Source organism: Micromys minutus (genome assembly GCF_963924665.1).
Source record: "Micromys minutus genome assembly, chromosome: 18".
Classification (NCBI taxonomy): domain Eukaryota; kingdom Metazoa; phylum Chordata; class Mammalia; order Rodentia; family Muridae; genus Micromys; species Micromys minutus.
The window spans coordinates 18009737-18033816 of NC_137953.1; the positions used below are offsets into that span (position 1 = coordinate 18009737).

At 40.1% G+C, this 24080-nt stretch overlaps 1 protein-coding gene across 1 annotated transcript in view; it reads right to left on the reverse strand.

Annotated features, from left to right (window-relative positions):
• Nucleotides 1–3999: 3999 nt before the first annotated feature.
• Nucleotides 4000–24080, reverse strand: part of LOC308432417 (pyroglutamylated RF-amide peptide receptor-like) — a gene marked incomplete at both ends in the record, with an annotated part of 67889 nt that continues 47808 nt past the window's right edge. The window contains 5 exons of the mRNA XM_080932147.1: nt 4000–4370; nt 5450–5547; nt 6795–7030; nt 12468–12529; nt 18201–18359. Coding sequence (XP_080788273.1) covers nt 4000–4370; nt 5450–5547; nt 6795–7030; nt 12468–12529; nt 18201–18359 — 926 coding nt within the window. The remainder of the gene's footprint in view (nt 4371–5449; nt 5548–6794; nt 7031–12467; nt 12530–18200; nt 18360–24080) is intronic.

Genomic DNA, 24080 nt, shown 5'->3' on the forward strand with positions numbered 1-24080 from the left:
ACTGAGAGGTTGACATACAACCATAAGACCACAGGACTCACATCCATCTCAGGACCTCACACAGGCAGCTCAAAGACTGAAGGCTCTGATTCTTTTTTACAAAAGATGTCCAGGGACAACAAAGGCAGCCAGTGACACAGAGCAAGGACACTGTGGGACTTTCAATCCAGTGTATCTAAAATTGCAGCAGCACCAAGCGGAGTCCAAACTCTGACTAATTTGCTATGAAACTGCTCAGCCAAGACTGTCAGCTCACTTGGTATTGCTTCATGCATCAAGTTCGTTTTTGGGATAATGGGTAGAAAATTCTGAAAAACAAGGACAAACAGTGTCTGCAGAGAAAAAGCTCTTATGAGAAGCAGACTGAGAGATGGCACAGGTACCATATCCCTGTCTGGTTCCAGAGAGAAACTGACAACACTCAGAAAGAGAGCTTAAGTAAGAGGAATAAAGAGCTAAAAACCATGAGAAGATCCAAAAGGGAATCGGCTATTTTGGCTGCATGCCTACCAAAAGTTCTAAAGCTGACACTGTACAGGAAACACCTGGAGGAAGCATCAGAAATACAAGCAACTATACATTTGTGTCAGAAATGCTGATGCTGGGAATAAACAGGTACTGTATAGATGTCTCATAATCTATGCCCTGCCAGATTTGGAGCAATGCTTTCCCTGTGTCCTCTGTGCTGTTAGAAGGGGACATGAACAGAAATAAATTCAAATCGCATCACTCGTAAGGCTGTCTCTTTAAACAAGTCTGCAGAATTCCTTCCCCCTGTGAAATAAAGGGAGTGAGAAGCAGATGAAGGGAGTGTGGGTGGTAGTGGCTGGGGCGAGAGAAGGGAGAGTGAGAAGACCTCAGTCACGGGCATGGGTGTCGGTTCTGTGAACTAGAGGACTACAAGTCTGTATTATGTGGATTTGGCCACTGGAAAACAGGAACCTTCCACAAAAGATGAAAGCCAGGATGGTAAGTAAATAGCAGAAGGCAGAAACATCCCAAAGCTCAGAAGTTTCAGGGCACAGAAACTTAATATCCCAGAAATCACCTTCCGACTAAGGATGCTTAGTGCTTCAAGAACAACCCTGTTTGTCTCAGGCCCTTTTTGCCTCCTGGTTTCTGATCAACTGCTGTTATTTTCTCCCTTACCCATGACTCCCAGTCTTCATTACCTCCAACACTCCCCCATTTGAAAGCAGCCAGTTCTCTGAAGTCCCAGGTTATTCACTTGCCCATTTCATCTGAACATTTTTTCCTCTTTTTTTTTCACGACCCAGTCGGCAATTTCAGGGCAAGCATTTATTTTTGCTCAGTCCCCTGTGTTATAGCCAAAAGAACTTTTATGCTTCACCTTTTAAATCAGCATTCAATGAAGTGTCTATTTTCTTTTTGAAAATTATGCTTCCAGGTCAAAAGAATTCATGTATTTGAATCGATGTTTAAATTGAACAGGGAAGTTAAGAAACATTTTCCATATTAGCAAAATGTAAAGGAGTGTTTCTAGGTCTGGAGTGTGCACAGAATCTATTGATTCTCTACCGTTTTGATAAAATGACATTAATGGGCTAATTTTATGACGATCTTCCCAAATTAAACATCTTTATTAATCCAATCATTAGATGAACTGACAGTTAAGTAGGTTGTTATTGAGGGAAGAAATTCAGATATCTAGTCGGTGGACATCTGAAGAAGCATTTGATGTTCTTCAGCATCAGTTTCCTTTCTTTTCTCTTTTTATTAGATAATCTCTGTATTTGCATTTGAAATGTTATCCCCTTCCCCCTCTTTCCCCCATCCCCCTTTCTCTTCCACTTGTCTTCGAGAGAAGGTGTACTTGCTCCTAACCACCCTCTCCACCTCAGTGCCTTGGCATTCCCCCACACTGACCTTCGTAGACCAAAGGCCTTGGCATCAGACATTTTCATAAGATAGCCAGAATTTTAAATATTCACCATTTTCCAGTATCTAAATATTTTAAGCTTAGGTCTGAACTACTTGAGAATTTTTTAATGTTCAATAATGGAGAGGCTTTACTAGCAGACCTACATGATTTCTACTAACATGTGAAATAGAGGAAGTCATATAGATATGGCCAACAAATGAAGGTAACCAACGTGAGTGACTCAGATTTATTTTAATGCTTGGTGTTTAACAAAGCACTGCTTTCCAACAGCATAGCTGGACACGACAATGCACAGTTCACAATACGACCTAAACGACCCATTCCCAAACACATAAACCAGCCTCCTTCTCTTTGACTTGTTGATTTCTCTGTCATACTGGCATTTACCGTCCCCTAATACCACACATGACTTCATCTTCATCGTCTCCATGTGTGCTTCATGTACATACAGACAGTCTGCTCTCAGGAGCTAGTAATCTGAACTTTTTGGTTCCCAGGTCTTAATGCTTAAACCACAAAGCAGTCTGGGTGTTCTTGACTTTTTTTTTTTTATCAGCTGAGAAGAATCTAGGCCAGAAACTGAAAGCAGAAGAAACATTTAGGCTACAAGGCTATGACGAGGCTTTGAAAGTATTAGATGCTGGAGGGGAAAGGACCATGTGTTCTGATGGTAGCCTCTGAGTCTGTGACAGAGATAGAAAACAAAAGAGGTTTCAGGGAAGAAAACTGGGTATATAAATCTATTGAGTATCTTCACCTCATCTCTTGGGTCAGACATGGAAGAGCAAAATTTCACAGGTAGAGTTTAGTGATGCTCTCATCAACATATTACATTCATATTAGAAAAGATCTTTCATACCAGTAGAGTTTATCTCAAATATTTATATTTTAACTATATATATTATATATTAACATGTCAACCGGTGTGTGTGTGTGTGTGTGTGTGTGTGTGTGTGTGTGTGTATACATGAATGACCCTGTCAACACATGAGGTCCCTCAAACTATTCTTTCTAGTAGAGAAACCAGATATGTGTATGAGAAAAAAGTTGGGCCACAAATAAACTCAGAGCAGGGAGAGGAGAGGCTGGAGAAAAGAGCAAGACAACGTTTCAGAATGCAAGACTGCTGTAGATGACAAATGGTTTTCTACATGTGTCTCATTTGGTTTCATGGTGACTTCATGAAGTAGAGCAGGCATCTATGTCATTTTTCACAGAAACAAAGATTTTTTAAGAGGGCAGTCAACACAGAAGTTGATGTAACTTCTGAGCTTCACTCATGTTTGACTGCTTCTCCATTTTCTTGGACCGACTGACTAGGGTACATGCTTTCTTTGCAAAAGAATGAGGCATAACTTTGACAGTCACACATGACACTCAACTACTAAATTAATATTCTAGGAAGAAAATGCACTGTTAATGCTTTCATTCAATTTAGGAATACGTAGAAGATCATATTACACTGACCACATAGAAGAAAATTACTATCTAAAACCACTGAGTTTTATATAAGATATTGAAAACTCAGGAGAGAGCATGAGAGATGGCTGCTCTTAGCGAGGACCTGTGTTTAATTACCAGGATCCATGTAATAGCTCACAACCATCTATAACTCTAATTCTAAGGGACCAGGTGCCTTCTCCTTCCCCTTGTGGGAACCCAGGCATGTATGTGGTAAAAAGATACACACACAGGCAAACCACCCATATGCATAAAAGACATTTAAAAAAATTTTTTAAACTCCACCTATTAATCACAAGGTTGAGCCAATAATTTTTCAAAATTGCTGTTTATATACATTTTCAATAGAAAATATTGTCATTGTCATTAGTAAGTATGGTTGTTTAATTATTATGGCTTCTTGAGACAGCGTCTCTTGTAGCCCAGGTTGTCCTCAAACTTATCATGCAGCTGAGGATGACCTTAATCTCTTGAATCTCCTGCCTTCCAAGTGCTTGTCAACATTGTTAGCATGAAAGCTCTCTGACTTTGTCTCAAGATGACTTTCTCTAGATTGCAGTACAACAGGTACTCATTCTGAAGACACCGTTACAGTCAGTGTTCACATCTACAGCAGAGTTCTCAGAATCTCAGAACTAAGGAGGACAAGATGCCACTTGAGATTTCTTCTTCTTCTTCTTCTTCTTTTCTGGCTGTTCACACCACTTGATGTCGATGTTGCTGCCCTCAACTGCTTCTTCTTTGATCTCTCCAGCATCCTCTCCAGCAGCAGCTAACTTTGCTCTCCTGTGCATCACCATAACCCCTGAACTTCCATGCCTCCGGCCTGGAGAGGGGGTTTCTTTTACTACGCAATAGCAAACTGCAGACACAAAGTTCTTTTTGAAGTTTTCATTCATAAGTGCATAAACAATGGGATTACAGATGGAGTTGAAAAATCCGATTATTTGCACTATAGCAAAAATCATCTTGATTGTGGCTTCATCATATTCCCTTTCGAAATTACCTGAAATAAAGTAACGCTTTAGAATGCTTGCGGACTTCATCAAGAAATATGTATTTATAAGGATTTTCAGTTGTACACGTGGCTAATGACTCAAAGGGATCTGGCATCTGGATAAAAGTACCTCTGTAATATGTACTCATTCATCCATGCATTGTCTGGTGCCTGGTATTTTAGAACTCAAAACACTTCAACTCAATGATACCAAGTGTAGTGATTTGAATAGGTATCGCCACCATAGGCACATGCATTTGACTACTTGTTCCATAGGAAGTGGTGTTTTTAATGGCCTTGTTGGAGTAGGTGTGGCCTTGTTGGAGGAAGTGTGTCATTGAGAAGGTGGGTATTGAGGCCTGATATATGCTCCAGTTAAGCTAGAAGGTTAAGATGTAAAACTCTTGGTTCCTCCAGCATCATATCTGACCGAAAGCTGCCATGCTTCCCACCATGATGATAGTGGGATAAACCTCTGTAACTGTAAGCTAGCCCCAATTAAACACATGCTTTTGTTAGAGTTGCCATGATCACGGTGTCTCTTTCTTGCAAAAAAAAACCCTAACTAAGACACCAAGCTTCATATACCCTCAAAGCTCAGTAACCTTTCAAATGCTCTCCTGGACTCCAAAAACACAATCATGTTGAGTCCCAAGAACACATAAACGGTAACAGCTTTTAGGCACTTGACTTGCATCCTAGATACACTAAATTCACAGTGCAAGGCAAGGTTACACACAGAGAAGACTCTCGAGGTCTCTCTCCATGATAACAGCTTAAGGAAAGGAGGGAGAAGATCTGAGAAACTTGTAGTTTTTCTTCATCTTTTGTAATCGTTAATAACTTAGTCCTAGTCATGCACGGTCACCTACTACATGATGACCTGGTACAAATGCGATGATCAATATTTGACATTTGACTATCCAAGTGGACAGCAACAGTGAGAACTCAGTCAATTCATGTATGTTCTTGTGTGGAAAAAAAAAAAAACTAGTCACGAGAGAAGGGGGTGAGGGGGAGACAGAGACAGAGAAACAGAGAGAAAGACAGAGACAGACAGACAGACTGACTGACTGACTGACTCTTACTGTATTCAGTCATCATGTGAACGATGTGGAAAGGTGCCCAGCACACAGCAAAGAGAACCACCACTGTCACCATCATGATCACAGCCCTCTTCTTCTTCCTAGACCCACAAACAAACACAGCATTGGTTAACTTTGTGTCAGCAGACATGTCAGGTTGACAGCAAATGCATTACTACCTGAGCCTACGCCAATTAGCCACGTGCTTGCACTCACTAGTTGAGTTCTTGAGGCTATGGGGAGATTATCAGCGTTCCCCCATCTTTTCAATTTTCATACCTTTCACATCCCTGCCATGTGTTCAGCATGGGTCTGTAACTCTACTAACGTACAGACATACAGTATGTCTTTCGTTTTCCCAATAAGCCAGGGGACAGAGATAGAAACCGGGAAAGAGAGAAGTTTAATTCACAGTGGGATGGTTAATGAATAAATGATATCCCCTGGGTTTAAAGTCAGGGGTGTCTCTGCAGGGACATGGATTTCATTAGCTTAGCATGTGTTTAAAAGCAGTCCATATCTCTGACAGCTAAACATTGGTACTTATAAAATACAGTGAACTTCAAGTATAGAACTAAAACTTCTTAATAGAGTAATAATTCACATTCCTCATGCCTTAAAAACTCGATTTACAGCCATACAGATACATATTTGCTTGGTGCTTTCAGTTTCAAATGTGCAGTCTTGTAGTTTGTCATTTTTCTCCAGGGAAGTGTTCGCCCCTGTCCCAAGCCTTCATTGTTTATTTAGAGGGAAGTTTTCTTTATACAAACTGGGCACTAGAGGTCACTGCACACTTGAAGAATTAATCAACTACCATCAACTCCCTAATCTAGGCAAGGTACTGCTTGTCTGTTTGAGCTGTCCTGTCACTCGACATAAATTATGTCATGGTAACTACAAATGCAGCAGTAACGTGTTCTTGAAATTGATGCTAATAAATAAAATGAGATAGCACTGCCTTTGAGTTCAAATACAAAGCATCAATAATACCCACTTAGCATAAGTAGCATTTAAGGGTTTCAAAGACTTTTCAGGCCGTCTCAGTATTTCAACATTATTCTCAAGTAGGAGGGACTAGGGGCTGATGTGATCGTGTGCCATGTGAGTTCTCCCAGGATCCTCTGAAGCACGGCTTTCCACATTCTATTGATGTTTCTGGCAGTGAGCGAGGATAACAGGGGTCCTGACACCACCCCTGTGTATGTATATCATGATTTCAAATGAGCCCTTGCTTGGAAATTGAATTATAACTGATGGTAAAGGCTGAATTACCCAAGCAACTGCCCCTTCCAGGACAATTAATAAAACATATTTTAAACACTGGTGAATACTTCAATCAACAAACCTGGCTATTTTGAACATTTCTTTTCCATGAATTGTTCGGAGCACTGAGCCATCCCCCACTCTTTTCTTGATCCAAAGCTCATAACCAATTTTCCCGTAGAGGACAGACAGCAGCAAAAGAGGCAGCAGGAAGAGGGTGACGAGGATGAAGGTGGTGTAGATTTTCTGGTGCGTGGGGCTGCTCCACTCTTCCAAGCAGCAGATGTGTTCTTTTTCATATAGGAAGTCATACTTAATCTTTACAGTAAGAACAATTCAGTTACAAACCCCAGGAATTAGCATTCAAAACACAGATGTATCCCCAAGTCATTCCATTGGGGCATCTTTTACAATCTCCCAGATGGTATCTGCTGCTGAATTTTCAAATCTGACTCATTTTCTATAGTTATCTTGCTGAAATTCATAGGTTTTTCCCTGGACAACTAGGATTTTGTACTTTTTGATTTTAAGTGGAATGCAGGGCTGTGTTTGCTATGTTCATTTTTTTAACCTTTCTCAACTTTTATTTCTACTGGTTGCAAGTGTTCAGTTTGCTAAGGGGGTATATACATGGGGCAATATTGAACATCACATGCTAGAGAGTTTACTATTCACTCGGCTGAAGCATTTGCTTTCTTAATTTCTCATGAAATGCCATTGGCAGTCTGCTTTAGAGTAAGAGCAACCCAGCTGTGTTTCTAGCATCATTTCATGTCAGAATCCTCAGATTGTCTTCACAACGGAAAGACACCTGATAGCATTGAAATTCGGAAGTGAATGAGATGCTGGATTTATCCTATTGCCAAATACAGATATTTTAATTGTATTTGTTCAATAAATCACTTTTCTAAGTCTTCCAGTGAACTCTTCTTCCAAGTTCTACGTTCACTGTTCACAAGATGATAGGTAGCACCAAACGCTAATGGCTCCTTTAGGAAGCAAAGTAAGCATTTAAAATATATGCCAAGTCTGAACTCTGGGACAGGAATGAAGAGGAGAGAATGTATCGAATCTCAGTCACTGTGGAGTTCCAAATGATAGATTTCTGCCTTTCGTCCCAGCAAATTTGATCACCAGTCTTCCGCATCAAGTCAAAATTTAAGATGGTTTGAGTTGGTTTTGTTCATGAATACAATTAGGGATGATATTAAAGAAGTTAGTGAACCAATAAGCTTAATGAAAACAGATGTGAAAATAAAATTATTTCTGACTCAATGAGGATAGAGCCCACAAAGACCAGTGACCATAGTGGCCATGCAGAGACACCTTCTAGGGTTAGTGACCATGGTGGCCATGAACAGACACATCCTAAATGATGAGTCTCTACATGGGTTCATAAGGTGGCAGAGACAAACAAATTATTCCCAAACACATGTTAAGACAGATTCACGGCAACCAGTTTACATTCTCTTTGTCATTTTTTATGGCCATAGGGGCTTTGCACACATGCAAGCCAAATGCACTCCCAAGGAGTTCTTGCACTTGACGCTGATTTTGTTATTTCTAAGCAAACATTTCTGCAGTCTTCCACTGCTTACAATGGAGGCTGGGTTTGAGCTCTTTCTATATTTCTGCTTATACCACCAGTGACTCTAACTCAGCCGGACATATCCCTCAGCCAAGCTAAGCCTTGCTGCTGAGGACAATTTGAATGACACATGTCCCTGCCCAGGCATCATAAATCCACTGAGCATGTCTGCTGCTGTTTCCCTGTCCTGAATACATTTGTATTCAAGTCAGTCCAGAGTTCGGGAGCCACGGTGTTTTGATGAGGTCAAAGGTGTAGTGAATTCATATTCTTATTCACTAAGGGGGAAATTAAGGACAATTTTAGTTGAATTCTCTCATTTACATCCCTGTGGACTGCTGAGAAAGCCCAGGGAAGCCAGAGTAAGAGAGCATCATGGAGAATGGTTTTGACGCTGCCCATCATCTAGGAACAGGCTCTGACTCCCACTCTCAATCCCATTCTCTCTAATAGGGCTTCAGAATGAACATGGTTCTGAGATACACATTAAAATACCTATTCCAAAACCAAAGTCTGACTTTTTCCTGACAAGAAGCAAATTGGATCTGACTGGTGTTTAGCAACGGGCAAGGCTTTGCCTATTAGATCAGGCAGACGCATTTTGTACAAATTAAATGATTTATACCTGGCAAATGTGTAATAAAAATTTAATAAAATGATAAATCTGTTTGATTTATGTGGGCAGAAAATGCAGTCCAGGATTGAAAACCAATTTTTTTTTTTCATTTATAAAACGTTCTGCTGGTGTGTGGAAACCACCAGCAGAAGGAATCAACCACAGTGGCTTTTGAGATGAATAACGAACAGGTAGAGGATGGAGACACATTCAGAACCTCAAAGATGTTCTTGGGAATCTCAGAAGGAAAGAATCAGTCTTGGACCACACCCATGTCAGCACCAAGACATCTGCTCAGTCCTCTCTCCCCTGGGTCTTGCTCTCTGAGAGAGGTGTCTGAGTGTGGGGAGGAGGTAACAAACCCAGGAACCCACGAATGTTTCAAGCCAGGGGAAAGAAAAGATTTTAAATTATTCCAGCTACAGTACATGTGCTGCCAGAGTTATCATCAAGTTTTCATTTGATCCTTACTATGGTTTTATGTGACTGAGGCACTGCCCTGGGCATCTTGTAGCAGAGCGGACCCTGTTCTTGTGATTGACAGAAGTCACAAGGATTTAATGATCTATATGACTACAGGAGTTGCAGGGCCTGCTGGAAGTTTCGTATATATTTCATTACTAAGTTCTCAGATGACATTTTCAAAGGTAGCCACAGAGTAGAGCCACTTTCTGATCTCAGAGGCCAGCTCACTCTACATGTCGGTATCATACATGTGTGTGCGTGCGCGTGTGCACACACACACACACACACACACACGCACCCACACACAGAGAGAGGTCAACTTTTATTCATTCTTGTGATTTTAGTATTAGAGGGTCACTTGCTGAACAAGGACTCTAACGATGGGACAAGTGCCCTCACCCTCTGGCCACTTTCTTCAATGATTTTCACCTCAGGTTTCATTTGAAACCCCAGTTAAAAGATGTGGTGTGCTCTGGAATGATCCACATTTGTCTAGCCCCACTTAACAAGGTACAAAGGAACACTTTGCGTTATAAATTACATTTCAGTTGTTCCCGTTATTTTAAGACAAATATCTTTGTTCAGAACCTTGTGCAAGGTTTCAATTTGGTCTAGGTTCTCCGTGTTAAAATATAATGAAGATGTTGGCATATATTTCAAATTAGCTTACACTGTCCCTCTATTAAAAAGCATTATCAGACTGAGATGTTTTTGCCATTTTAATGAAAAAACTTACAAAGTGTTACATCAGTGTCAATAAACACCTTTTGATCCCCAAGGTTTATTTTCCTGCACATGGACTTTGATCTGCAAGATTCTGGTAACGTGTGATAACTTTTCCCCTGGCTTGTCATTTCCCTGACATATCCTTAGAACAAGATATTACTGATAAATTCAAATTCATTCAAGTCTCTGCTTCTTCATTTTCCTATGAGTTGTCTGTGATTTTACCACCCAGTGTTCAATCTCAAGTACATTTTGGGTCAATTCTGAACGGTGGACAGGGTAGGATACCACTGTCCTTCCTTTCAACCTGCAGGGTATCGCAGAGTCACTTGATAAAACTTTTCTCTCTGTTGCAGGGTGCAGGATCCTTGCTGCAATCCAATGATTAGAGACATGGATCTCTAGTGTCTCAATTCTGTTACACTGGTACCTTGCATGCGCTACTTTTCTCTCTGTGACAAATAAATACCGGACAGGAACCATTTTGGGGGGAGGAATAATAGGGGCTCATGATTTCATGATGGAGAAGGTAAGGCTGTCAGGCAGCAGGTCAGGGATGTGGGGGCAGGAACTCATGGTGGCTGATTATACTGATCAAAGGCAGGAAGCAGAGAGACAGCTGTGGAGGGGGGGGGCATCATCTCTAAGACTGGCCTAGACTCCCTTCATCTCGGAAAGGTGCCACAGCCTCCTCAGTCGGCACCATCATCGGGGCGTAGATCATTTAAAAGCATGGGTCTATTTGTGCACAGGTCACACTTAAACCTTACCGTGCCTACCATCATACCAATACTGCATGGCGATAGCCCAGATGTTTTGCCAGATGTTTACGCCTCAAAATAGAAGCTGCCCTGTACCTGTGCTAGTTAGAACAGTTCTTGTGCTTTTGTACGTCACACTGTGCTGTTTTGTGTGTGCAGTGTTCAGAAGTGGCCTTCCAATTACTCACTGCAGTGGCTCTGGGCACTGAGTCACCTCATCAGTCCTTTGAGATGGTCCTGTTTGTGTCTTTAATGACTGGATGGTTAGTTTGGCTAATGCCTATTTCCCCTGCAGTGTAAAGGCTTTCATGGTGTTCAGGAGGCACAGTCTTGGTCATATGAACCTTCTGTCTGGGACAATGATGGGGGAGGGTGCTTCATTGCTGTACTGTCCCTCTAGTGCTCAGCATAGAACTGCTTCATCATCTGACTCACCGAAAACCAGGCTGGTGGTTAACATTACTCTTATTTCTTCTTAGCTTGTGTGTCTGTCTGTGTGTGTGTGTACATGCATGTGCACATCTGTGTAGTTACATTTTTGTTTGTTTCTAGAGACAGGGTCTTACAGTATAATTAGGATTGTCCCAGAACTCACTATGCAGCCAAGATGACCTTAAACTCAAAGCGATCCTCCTGTTAGAGTATCCTCAGTGCCGAGATTATAAGTGTGAGTCACTGAGGCTCAGTCTGAGAGAAGCACTCCTGTCTGTGGCCTGTACAACTGGTTTCTTATGAGTCGATATTCCTGTCTGGTAACCTAGCCTTCTAATTGATTACTTCTAAATTCTAATTGTTTTACTGTTTTTGAGAGCATCATTCTATATCAAGTCCCCCACAGGCCACTTCCGTTAAAGTCACTTTCTCTGACTGGACATCACAGCAGTCTGTTTTTTGGGTCTGAATTTTGTGTGGTCAAAAAGAGAGCTTGACTTGAGTTTTGGATTTAAAATAAGTACATGGAAACATACATATATATACATACATATATATATATATCACATTACATTACATTACATTCCAGGATGTATGATGGATTGTATTCTCTTTGAAGACAAATGCCTGTGTTACATTACAAACCAAGCTAACATACACCCCAGTAGATAGGCTAAGCTGTCCAGAACCCCAGTCCTTTCCTGTTTTTTTCACTATAAATCCTTATTCATGTAAAGAGAGCCTCACAAAAGATGTGGGAATAGATGAAGGAGTGAAGAACCCAAGAACTGGACATGTTTCTAACTGGCTATATTTCAGTCTGGCTAGGACAATAGGAAAATAAGCTAGCAAAGAGACGATCTCTTACAGTTTTAAGTGACCTAAAAGAAAGTCAAAACAGTCATTGAACTGTCATACCAAACAAGACTAGGATATTCTAGAAAGAACACATTGAGCTTAGAAAATGGAGAAGGTCTTTGGAAATTACATTTTTAGAAATTAGACTTAAACAACAGGGTAGAGAATTTCTCAGACCTTTTTTTTTTTTTTTTTTTTTTTTTTGATTGCGGCAAAGTGGTCGAGGTCATATAAATTTGCTTCAAAATTTGCAAAGGAAGAAAAATGAAATGGAGGAGGCGTGAGAAAATATTTCAAGCCCAAGTCTACCTCAAGTCGCTGCACATGCCACATGGGCGATCCTATGATGACAGCCACCAACCACACCACACCTGCAAAACACATGACAGTTATAAAATGTAGCATAGCATATTTATGTCTGTAATCATCACGATTCCTGGTCTCCGGTATCCCCATCATCTCTGTCACAGAATACAGCAATTATCTTTGGTCTTTATAAAAATGGGGGGGCAGGAGGGCATGTGCCTCTGTGTGTATGTGTGTGCTTTCCCGTGTGTGTGAACATGCAAGAGCAGAACATCAGGTCTCCCAATCTAGCATTTTCTACCTTATTGCATGTGGCATTGCAGGCACACTGTATGCCTGTCTTTTTATGTCACTGTTGGGTATCCAAGCTCAGGTCCTCGTGCCTGCAGATCAGACAACCTTACCCACTGAGCAATCTCTCCAGCCCCGACATTTTTCAAGTGTTAAAACTTCTTTTCCATGACTGCATTGTCTAGAAGGTAAGCATCCAGATTGCATTGTACAGTCTGACCAGGTCTTCATACTCTGTTTTCTCCAGTGTCTGTCTTCCCACCTAGACCCTACTGGGGAAGGATGTATATGGTTCACATCCCTTCCTGCATCCCAGAATGGCCTGATCCATACTGTATTTATACCGTGGATGGGACCATCTGTTATCAGCTGTTCATCTGTTTCCGAGATAACCCAGAAGTCACCTTCCCTAGATGACTTGATGGTTGCTGTCATTTCCTAATGAACTACTTTGTTAGTGGTTCTGGGCCTATGATGTTATGACACTGTTCATGTCTCCTTAACCTCCATTATCATGGATGGAGGGCAAGGACAATCCACTTACAGTTTTGTTTCTCCAAATGAGAATCTAAGAAAAATTCTCAGCCCTTACTAGGAGTTGATCCATGTTTGTTAGATGAATTAATGATTTCTTAAATTTATGTATGTGTATTCATATTTTGCCTGTATGTATGAATGTATGCCATGTACATACCCGATGTCCAGGGAGTCCAAGAAAAAGGGCTAGATCTCCTGGGACTGGCACTAATGTCAGTTATGAGTCACCATGTAGATGCTGGGATTCAAACCCCCAGTCCTCTAAAAGAATACCCAGTGCGCTTAACCACTGAGTCATCTCTACAGTGCTGAAATGAAAACACTTTTAGATATTTTACAGACCACCTTCTTTCATTTATTCTCTAATACACATGGATCATTTTTAAAGATTTATTTTTTATTATTTGTATCTATGTATTTTGTGTGTGTGTGTGTGTGTGTGTGTGTGTGTGTGTGTGTGTGTGTGAGTGAACATAACTCTGTGTGTGCAGATAGCTCTGGAGGACAGAAGAAAACATCGGATTTCTTGGTACTAAAGTTACAATCACTTATTAGCCATCTGATATAGAACTGGAAACAGAAATCAGGTCCTCTCAAAACGCACTATGTTCTTTTAACAGAAGAGCAACCTATGTAGCATCCAAAACATGTACTTTACATTAATCTTAAAGTTAACATATAAGAAAATGGGTTTCATTATGACCCTTACATCATTTAGACCTAGTTGTCATTGTACATCAGTTCCAGTCCCCAGTTGTTCCCCCCATATTCTATTCCTGCTCCTGCTGGTCCCTTCCCACACCCAATATTAGCATACCACAACCCAATAGCAAGACCCCTTCTGCTTTTATTAACAATGCTGAGTTGGAGTCCTTCAGGTATATAGAATACAGTTTAATAGCAAAGCAGGGACACATGGCATTGTTTCCTTAAAAAAGTCCCAGACTGATTTCCTTAGAGTCTGCACTTTCACACCCCAGAGCAGTAATGTATTCTTTGTCTCATATGTAAAAACTAAACACTAGAAAATTGGATATGAGACAGAGGCAGATACAGAAACACACACACAGAGAGGGAGGGCAGAGGGAGGAGAGGAGACACTGGAAATGTAGCTATAAAAGAAAAAGCAGGTATTTTAACATAATCATTAAATCTGACATTCATTTTCATACAAATATTATAACTTAATTATTTATTAGATATATTTTATTTATTTTCAAATGTTATCCTCTTTCTCAGTTTCCCCTCCATATCCCCTATCCCATCCACTCCCCTTGCATTTATGAGGTGTTGACACACCCACCTACCTCCTCCTGCCTCCCCACCCAGACATTCCCTTACATTGGGCAATGAGCATTGGCAGGACCAAGGGCTTCTCCTCCCATTGATGCCCAACAAGGCCATCCTCTGCTACATGTGCAGCTGGAGCCATGGGTCTGTCCATGTGTATTCTTTGGATAGTGGTTTAGTTCTTGGGAGCTCTGGTTGGCTGGTATTGTTGTTCTTATGGTGTTGCAAACCCCTTCAACTCCTTCAATCCTTTCTCTAACTCCTCCACTAAGGACCCTGTTCTCAGTTCTATGGTTGCCTGTGAGCATCTGCCTCTGTATTTGTCATGCTCTAACAGCCTCTCGGGAGACAGCTGTATCAGGCTCCTGTCAGCATGCACTTCTTGGCATCAGCAATATTGTCTAGGTTTGGTGGCTGTATATGGGATGGATCCCCAGCTGGTGCAGTCTTTGGATGGCCTTTCCTGCAGTCTCTGCTCCAAACTTTGTCTTTGTATTTCCTCCTGAGAATATTTTTGATCCTTCTTCTAAGAAGGAATGAAGCATCTGCTGTTTGGTCTTCCTTCTTCTTGAGCTTCATGTGGTTTATGAATTGTATCTTAGGTATTCCGAGCTTTTGGACTAATATCCACTTATCAGTGAGTTCATACCGTAGTTGGTTTTGGGTTTTGTGTGTGTGTGTGTGTGTGTGTGTGTGTGTGTGTGTGAGTGTGTGTGTGTGTGTGTGTGTGTGTGTGTGAGTGTGTGTGTGTGTGTGTGTGTGTGTGTGTGTGTGTGTGTGTGAAATTGGGTTACCTCACTCAGGATGATACTTTCTAATTCTATTCATTTGCCTAAGAATTTCATGAAGTCATTGTTTTTAATACCACATTTTCTGTGTCCATTCCTCTGTTGAAGGACATCTGGGTTCTTTCCAGCTTCTGGCTATTATAACTAAGGCTGCTATGAACACAGTGGAGCATATGTCCTTGTTATATATTAGAGCATCTTTTCGGTATCCAAGGCATAGTATAGCTGGGTTCTCAGGTAGTACCATGTCCAATTTTCTGAGGAACCACCAGACTGATTCCCAGAGTGGTTGGACCTGCTTGCCTTCATTCTGGATGTCTTTCACTTCTCTGGTTAAGTTTATTCCATGGCACATTTTTAAAGCTAGTATGTGAGTGGGGCATGTCTCTTTTCTTTTTTCTTGCAAAGTTTGTTATTTGGAAAGAGAAGCTACAGTGTCTTGTCATCATCTTACTCAGAAACCTCAAAATAAATTTCTCTTGGGCACTATTATATGACACCATCTTACTTACTTAGAATTTGGGTATTAACAAAACAAACACAAATATAAAACAGCACACTTTACAAGTTCCTTGTCCTTTGTGAGTCTGTTGAGGGAAATTACTTTAATTATGTGCCATTGGCAAAGAAAAATAGATTAATTAATAAAGAACATTTCAGTCTATGAAACTTAACAGGATAAGAAGAGGTTAAATTTTTATTTGTCCTTTCTTTATTGGTTTTGTATCATTTGGAAAAGAGGATATTACTTATAGCTTCATAGCTTTATAGTAACTGAGACTCAAACTATGACTGGGGCTTACTAGAAAGGCATACCAAAATTGACATTACCCACAGAATATCATAGAATTCAATGATCCAAGTCACTTTTAAAGGCTTTTAAGTCTTTCTGTGTGTCTCTGTCTCCACATTACAAACCCCCTTCTTCTATTCTAGCTGCATATCTTATGCCCTATCACTTTTCCAGTATATCAATTTATGGGGGGCATCGAGTCTAATTGAATGAAACTCTCTGCCTCTACTGGGCTCCTGACCTTGGAGATACAGAAACCTTTTGGTGAAAAGAACATTACTGACATACTTAGTTACATTATCAGGATGAGAAAGTCTAAATGCTTCCCTCAGCAGAAGCCTGGAGTCTAGGCAGAAGGCACAGAGTCTGTGACTGACAGGAATGGTCCATGGCGTTAAAGCGACAGAAGATGTCAGGGAAGAGTACACACCAGCTCCCACAGGGAGATGAGTTACCTGCATTTCAAGCATTGCTACTTTCTCTGAATTATTTTAGTTGGAAAAGCTTTACCTGCATGTTGCCACTTCACCTTTATGACCTTGAGATTCCCCCTCTCTCTTGCTCTTTGATATTCTTCCTTCTCTATGTATTCCTTACTTTAAATTCTTTCCACACCTATACATTGGTGTGGCATATTGGAAAGTTGTTAATTATTAGAAGCCCAGAGATATTTGAGTTATTTTTAAAGAAGATATAACATACATTTCACAGTAACTAATGATTTTTTTCCTAGCGATTTGTCTGCTCACTTTCAACTGCTTAAAACTAAACATAAAAAAATTTGCGTTGCAAAGACTTCGGGAGTGTTTTCTAGAATTCTACATCCTGTTACTAAATACATCTCTGTAATTAAAATAACCATTTATTCCTGCCACATGAACGATAGTAAAGTTTCTCTCACTCTCACATTAGCTATTCGTACCTGTGGGTCTTTAGCAATGACGAACAATGACGCACATCTGCACACTGCGTTCTCATCATCAGTGAGTAGCAAACTCTCCCATTCTGCTGTGCTGGGCTTTAGGACATTTCCTTAAAGCTGCTGTTTGTCTCTACACACTCAGTGGGGACAGTTACGGTGAGCTGAACATCTAGGGTCTCCAGAAATGAAATTGTGAAGAGGAATGCATTTGTCTTTGTCAGGTATCTCTAGGACTCTACCTGGCTTCCATGTACCCCATGACCTTCTGTACCAGATACTGAAAACATGGCATTTTTCAGGAAAGCAATTTATTTTTCCAATTTTCTTTTTTTTTTTTTTTTTTTTTTTTAAAAAAAAAAAAAGCACATCCTTTGCTCTCTGGCAAAATCTACTTGCCCTTTTAAGTTAAAAGCCTACCTGAGAGGAACAGCCTCTTGGTCTAATGGATGTTACTGTGGCAATGCCCCTTATGTATTATTGGTTAGGAGAAAGAAATACTTACAAGCTTACAGTTTAAACTGACTACTCAAAATGACACATGTTCAGGATTGAGACAGAAAGGAGAGAACCAGTGGGGTGAATTCAAAAGGAAAGACTGTACTTTCAAATCCTGATATACGTCATGAGAAGCTACTCCTAAAAGTGCCTAGACATGGTTTGTTCTGTAATGGCATTAACATGGAGTTGGTACATCTGGTGGTCTTACCAAGTGTTACACTTTGAATTTGAAATGTACATTAAAGAATCTTATGTTAAGGGCTTGGTTGTCAACTAATGAACTTCAGAAGGGAGGGCCTTAACCTCAAAGGCAGATTAATCCATTGATAAAATTGAGTTGAATAGTTTATTGAGAAGTGAGTCTGGATGGAAGGCATAGGTCCCCAGCCATTGTTGTCCCTAGATCATTGCTGTCTGTCCTTCTGTCCCTCATTTGGCATGAGGTATGAACCTGCTCTGGCAATGTTCCCCACCACATGCTCTGCCTCACTACACAAAGGGCCCAGAGACAGGAGGTCCAAGAGAGCACAGACTAAAATAACCAGCAAAGACGAATCTGCTCTTATATTTCTTCAACTCATATGCCTTGTGACAGTGACACAAAATGACAAACATACCTAGCATTGTGAAAGCCCTTTGGTTGGTGTATTGCCGCTTCATTTTAAAAGGATGGACAAGTCCCTGGTGCCTTTCCACAGCAATGCAGGTCATAGTAAGTATTTCTGTTACAATGGCAGTGCACTGGACAAATGGCACCATTTTGCAAATGAAAGCACCTATAGCAAAGAAAGAAAAAATATTTGAAAAATAATGATATTCAGTCTGTCTCTTTTCAGTTATCACAATAAATTAATTCTAAACCTCTGCATAAGGCTTTATAAGTATAACATTACAGACACAACATAATTCTTTTTTAAAAAGTGTATCTGGACTTACATCTTCTTTCTCTGACTGATTTTAGTGTTCTCAATGTCAAGTAATTATGCTTCCAAAAGCAATGAGAACAAATGTAGCTACTGGTGATAGGCAGGAACAAGTTCATATGAGTAAGTCGAGGTGGTGGACTTATATACAATCCTAGCCCTCAGAAGATAAATGCAGAAAGATCCAGAGTTTGAGTTCAGTCGGGGCTACATAAAGAAGTCTACACCAACCTGGGTCACATAATAAAACCTCGACTCAAAACTAAAATAAAAGGCAACAACAGCAGTGACTCTTGTTTAAGGAAGGGGCTCTGGCTGCAAGGTCCATCTGCTTCCTCCCCTTTAGCTTCTCTGTGAAATCATAGCAAGCGAATAGCTGCTATCAGAGTCCCCAGATGAAGCTTGTATTTTCCACTTTTCTTTTGGCTCTCTGCCCAATGCTTTATATAAGCCTTCTGACACTATTCTTTTGGCTGACTCTATTTTCTCTGCTGTGGCTGAGCAAGAGGCTACAGTGGGAACACATTTCATTTGATTTGTGTGATCATTTTTAATTATTTAAATATGTTGCTAAATATGCTGGGTGTTTATCTGTTTTGCCTGGCCCTTTACCATTTGAATCGTAAGCTCCGTTCTGCTATGTCTGCTATTTTTGGTGTCGGTGATGGCTATTCTTGAGTGTCAACTTGACTATGTGTGGAATTAAAGAATGAGAAGCTATTGTTTAATTTGAAATAGGAAGATCCTCTTCTAACCCAGAGTTTTTAGGTCGGAAGAGATGTCACTGATTCAGCTCTAATCTGCAGGGAACCTGTATGAAGAACACAGAAGGAAACTTGTTTTCTCTTTCCCTGCTTGCTCTCACGTTGCGAGCAAGTACATTCCTTCCCTGGCATTAGAGCCCACTTCTTCCAGTGCATACTAGAGACCAGCTGAGATATCCAGTTTCACAGACCGAGCAATAAATGGACTCTTAGACATTGGATTCACAGCCAGCCATTGTTGGATCAGCCTGTCAGGCATTCTAAAATATTTCCTTTTGATACACACGTAGAGATATATTCTATAAATTCTGTTTTTCTAGTGCAGTGGATATTAACTTGTGGGTTAAATAACCCTTTCACAGGGTCTCCTAAGATCCTAATAAAACACGGATATTTATATGAGGGTTGATAACAATAGCAAAATTACAGTTATGAAGTAGTGAGAAAAAAAAATTAGGGGTGGGGGTCACCACAACACAAGGAACTATATTAAAGTGTCACATCATTAGTAAGGTTGAGGACCTGCTCTGGAGAACACTGACAGAATACAGCATTTATCCTTCTTACCTCTTCCTAATTAATTGTTATCTGGGCACCAGCAACTCATGGAGGAGACCTGAAAGGGTCTGTAGCTCAAACTCATGCTAGACCAATTCTGCTTCTCAGAACAACATTGGATTCCTGTAATCACCTTCACAATGAGGTCAATCCACTTTAACCACGATGTTTTAAAGATACTTTCATAATTCCTTGAGAATTTCTTACAGATTTCTCTCAACACCTCCAAGGCAGCCTCCTTTCTTGCACATATCCACCTGAAGCCTCTGAATGGCATTTCTGTATCCTTGAAATGTTCCTTCTAAAATAACTTCCCCTCCTAGCTCACAGAAATCTCTTTCAAGTGCCATAATGATGATTAATTCTGTATGTCAGGTTGACTGGAATAATGAATGCCTTAAACATCTAGTGAAGCACCATTTCTGACTATACCTATGATGTGTTTCTGAAAGAAATTTACCTTTTGATAAATGAACTAAATAAAGATCATCTCTCTTCAGTGTACATAGCCAACATCTAATAAGCTGAATTCTTGAATAAAAAGTAAGGTTAAAGAAAAAAAGAAAACTTGCTCTCTGAAACATCCACCTCCCACAGCCTTGTATATCTGGTACCTGGCCCCTTTGGTTTGTACTGGAACTTCACCAGCAGATTTCTGGAGCCTCGTGATTACAGAAAGCAGATCATGAGACACACCAGCCTGAATAAGAATGTGAACCTGCTCCTCAACATTAAAACTCTCTGTGTATTTCTCTGTGGTTTCTGGATAACACTGGATTTGCCTTCACAGCGAGGCCACTCTTGTTAACAACAAAACGTATTTTTAAAAATTTTAAAATACACTAAGAATTTCTTATAGTGTACTTTAATAATAGTCACCCCACCTCTCCTTCCAGATCCATTGTACTTTCTAACTTTACACATCCCCCAACTTCATTTCTTTCTTTTTTTTTGTTTTAATGAACCCATTGGGACCATTTGGCGCTGGTATAAACTTGTGGGTTTATGGTCTTTAGATGGAGTATAGTGGACCTAGCAGAAACTGTACCTCTAAAGAAAACTTGCTTTCTTTTCCTCAAGCCAACATTTATGGGTCAAGACATGAATTTAGAAGGCAGTTTGATACGGTGTCCATTTAGACTTTTGTGAGCCCTCCATCCATACATGGGATTTTAGTCAGATTTGAAATAGTAGGCATGAAATCCAACAGAGAGCAGTTGGTTATCTCCACAATATTTGTGCCACTAATGCATCTATCAGCATATGTTGCCTTCCTGCTCATTAACAATGGAATTTTAATGGAACTCTGTCCCATTCCACTGCCACCTTATTTAAAATCAACATTCCAAATTTATTTCTAACCTTGTTAGTGACTGTAGTGAATTGGGTTTTGTTTGTTTGTTTGTTTGTGGGTTGTTTGTTTGTTTGTTTTGGGTTTTTGTTTTTTCTTTTTTTTTTTTTTTTTGCTGCTGCTGCACCTTTTCCACAGTGGATGTATCACTTGTGCATTCTTTTCTTTGTTCCTTGGTTTATTTTTAAAATTGCATTTTAATTACAACATTTCTCCCTTCTCTTTCCTCCCTCCCAGTCCTCCCATATTCCCTCCGTGTTCTCTTTCAAATATATGACTTCTTTTTTCATCAATTGGTGTTACATGAATATATGTATTTGTATAAACATACATATTCCCAAATATAACCTGTTGAATTCATGCAGTGTTACTTGTATGTATGTCTTCAGGGATGACCATTTGGCACTGGAAAACCAGGTGGTGTGATCTTCCCCAGGGAAGTCTACCCCAACAGCTTCCGGCTTCACTCACTTGCCTGTAGTGTTTTCTGTAGTGTTGTGGCATCATTGACTTCTTCCCGTGCTTGTGGCATGTTCATTGTGTCCTACTCAGCTCACATTTGAATGGTTATGTTGGTGAGATTTTTATAGCTGTGGCTTCTGGAATTACTAGGGAACATAATATCACAGCAAACTTCCTTTACTAGCAAAGTATTTTTACTTTAGAGTTACCATGGCGTGCTGATCAATCATATGGCTCATAGATATAAAAGCCCTGTAAAACTGTTGGTTAATCCCCTCATTTGGAAGCGTGTATGGTACTTTTCTGTCCTGTTAGAGTCCTCAAGAAGGCTTTGAAGTCAGTTATAGCTCAAGGGTCTCTGGGCCCTATTTCTGAAGTGCATGGCATCCTTACCAATAGGAATTTAACTTTCACTCCTGGCAACCAAGGGCAATAGCAATAACCTGGAATGTTGCAGGCTCTCTTGGACACCTCTGACGATAAAGCTTCTCTTCCCTGGATTGAAGTTTTTGTTAGATGCTTCTAGCTATCAGAGAGAACCCAAATGGGAAAATCCCATTCATAATAAAAACTCTATATACCAATTTGTGTATATTATAGATATTTTAAGATGATAGTTAATTGTGTGATTCCTTATGACTTTCTCAGATAATGTTACTGTTATTTTACTCTCCTCCAGCCTTCTGTATATATCTCTGTTCCCCTCCCTAATGAGGGCCTCATCTTTTACCCCCCAAATCAGATCTCTTGTACCATGATGGTTTCCTCTCTATTGCTTCCCACCCCCTATACTCTCACTGGTCTCTTTTTACTTCCCTGGTTTCTACAGTCACTCTAATTTTATGCTCCATCTGCAGATTTGTAGCTAGGAACCTCAGATTGTACAGACATGAGACATTTGTCTTTCTGAGTCTGAGCTACCTCACTCAATATAATCTCTTCTAGTTTCATCATAAACTGTATACAAATTTTGCTATTTAATTTTTCATTATATCTGAATAGTATTCCATATATATAATACTTTTATTGTAAATATTTTCATATAGTATATTCTGATCATGATTTTTCTTCCTAAATCCTCCCAGATCCTCAATTGTCCACATTCATCCAACTCCATGCTTTCTTTCTCTCTTTAGAAAACAAACAGGCCAGAAAAGCCACTAAACAAACAAACAAACAAAACCCAGCACAAAACACACAGAAACAAAACAAAAACCAAGAAAAAAAATGACGAGAAATGCAGGCAGACAGACAGACAGACAAACAGACACACACACACACACACACAGACACCATTAAAAATCTCACAAAATTGACAACCATAATAGATAAGCAAAAGACAAGTAAGGTTAAAAATTTCAAATCTCAAAACAAAGAATTATAAGAGAACATTTGAAAACATCCCATTGAGTTTGTTTTTTGTCTGTCACCTTGCTTGTAGTAAAGATTCAAGTATAGTTTATATTTCCAAGTGAGTTTCAGTTGAAGGAAACTAGTTTTCCTTTACAAGTATTATCAACTGGAAGTAGCTTCTGGGTTAGGATTGGGGACATGTGTCTAGTTCCCCTTGCAGCACTGAAGCCCTGTGCTGGATAGTATTTTGTCAACTTGAAATAAGCTGAAGTCACTTGAGAGGAGGGAACATCAATTAAGCAAATGCCTTCATAAGACCTGATCATAGACAGGCCTGTAAGGCATTTTCTTAATTAGTGATTAATCAGGTAGGGCCCAGCCCATTGTAGATGGTCCATCCCCAGGCTGGTGATCCCAAGTTCTAAAAAAAAAAAAAAAAAAAAACCAAACTCCAGCCTAAGCAAGCCACAAGGAGGACCAAGCCAGAAAGCACCCCTCCATGGCCTTTGCATTGGTTCCTATCTCTAGGCTTCTTCTCTGTTTGAGTTCCTTTCCTAACTTCCTTTGATGATGAACTGTGCTATAGAAGTGTAAGACAAAAACAAGAAACAAAAACAAAACAAATCAAACCAAAAATCCTCCATCCTCAAGTTATTTTGGCCAAGGTGTCACAATGTAACAAGAGAAACCCTAAGACAGACCCCTTCTGGCTTAGAACTGTGCAGGCCCAATGTGTATTCCCATAGCCTCTGTGAATTAATATGTGTGTCGATGCTATTGTATATGGAAGGCACTTTTTTCTTGTAATCTTTCATTCCTACTGGCTCTTATACTCTCTGTGCTTCCTGTTCGGCAGAATCCCCCGATTCCTGAGAGGGAACATTTGATGAAAACATTTTACTTAGGTCTGCATTTTCCAAGATCCTTACTCTGCGGTGTCCAGTTGTGTCTGAATTAGTTCCCACATCATGTAGGAAAAAACTTCTCTAATGATGGCTAAGTAAGACACTAGTCTATGGGTATACCACAATGTAGCCAGGAGTCATTTTAGATCTGTTACCTAGGCAAAACAATAGGATTTGGTTC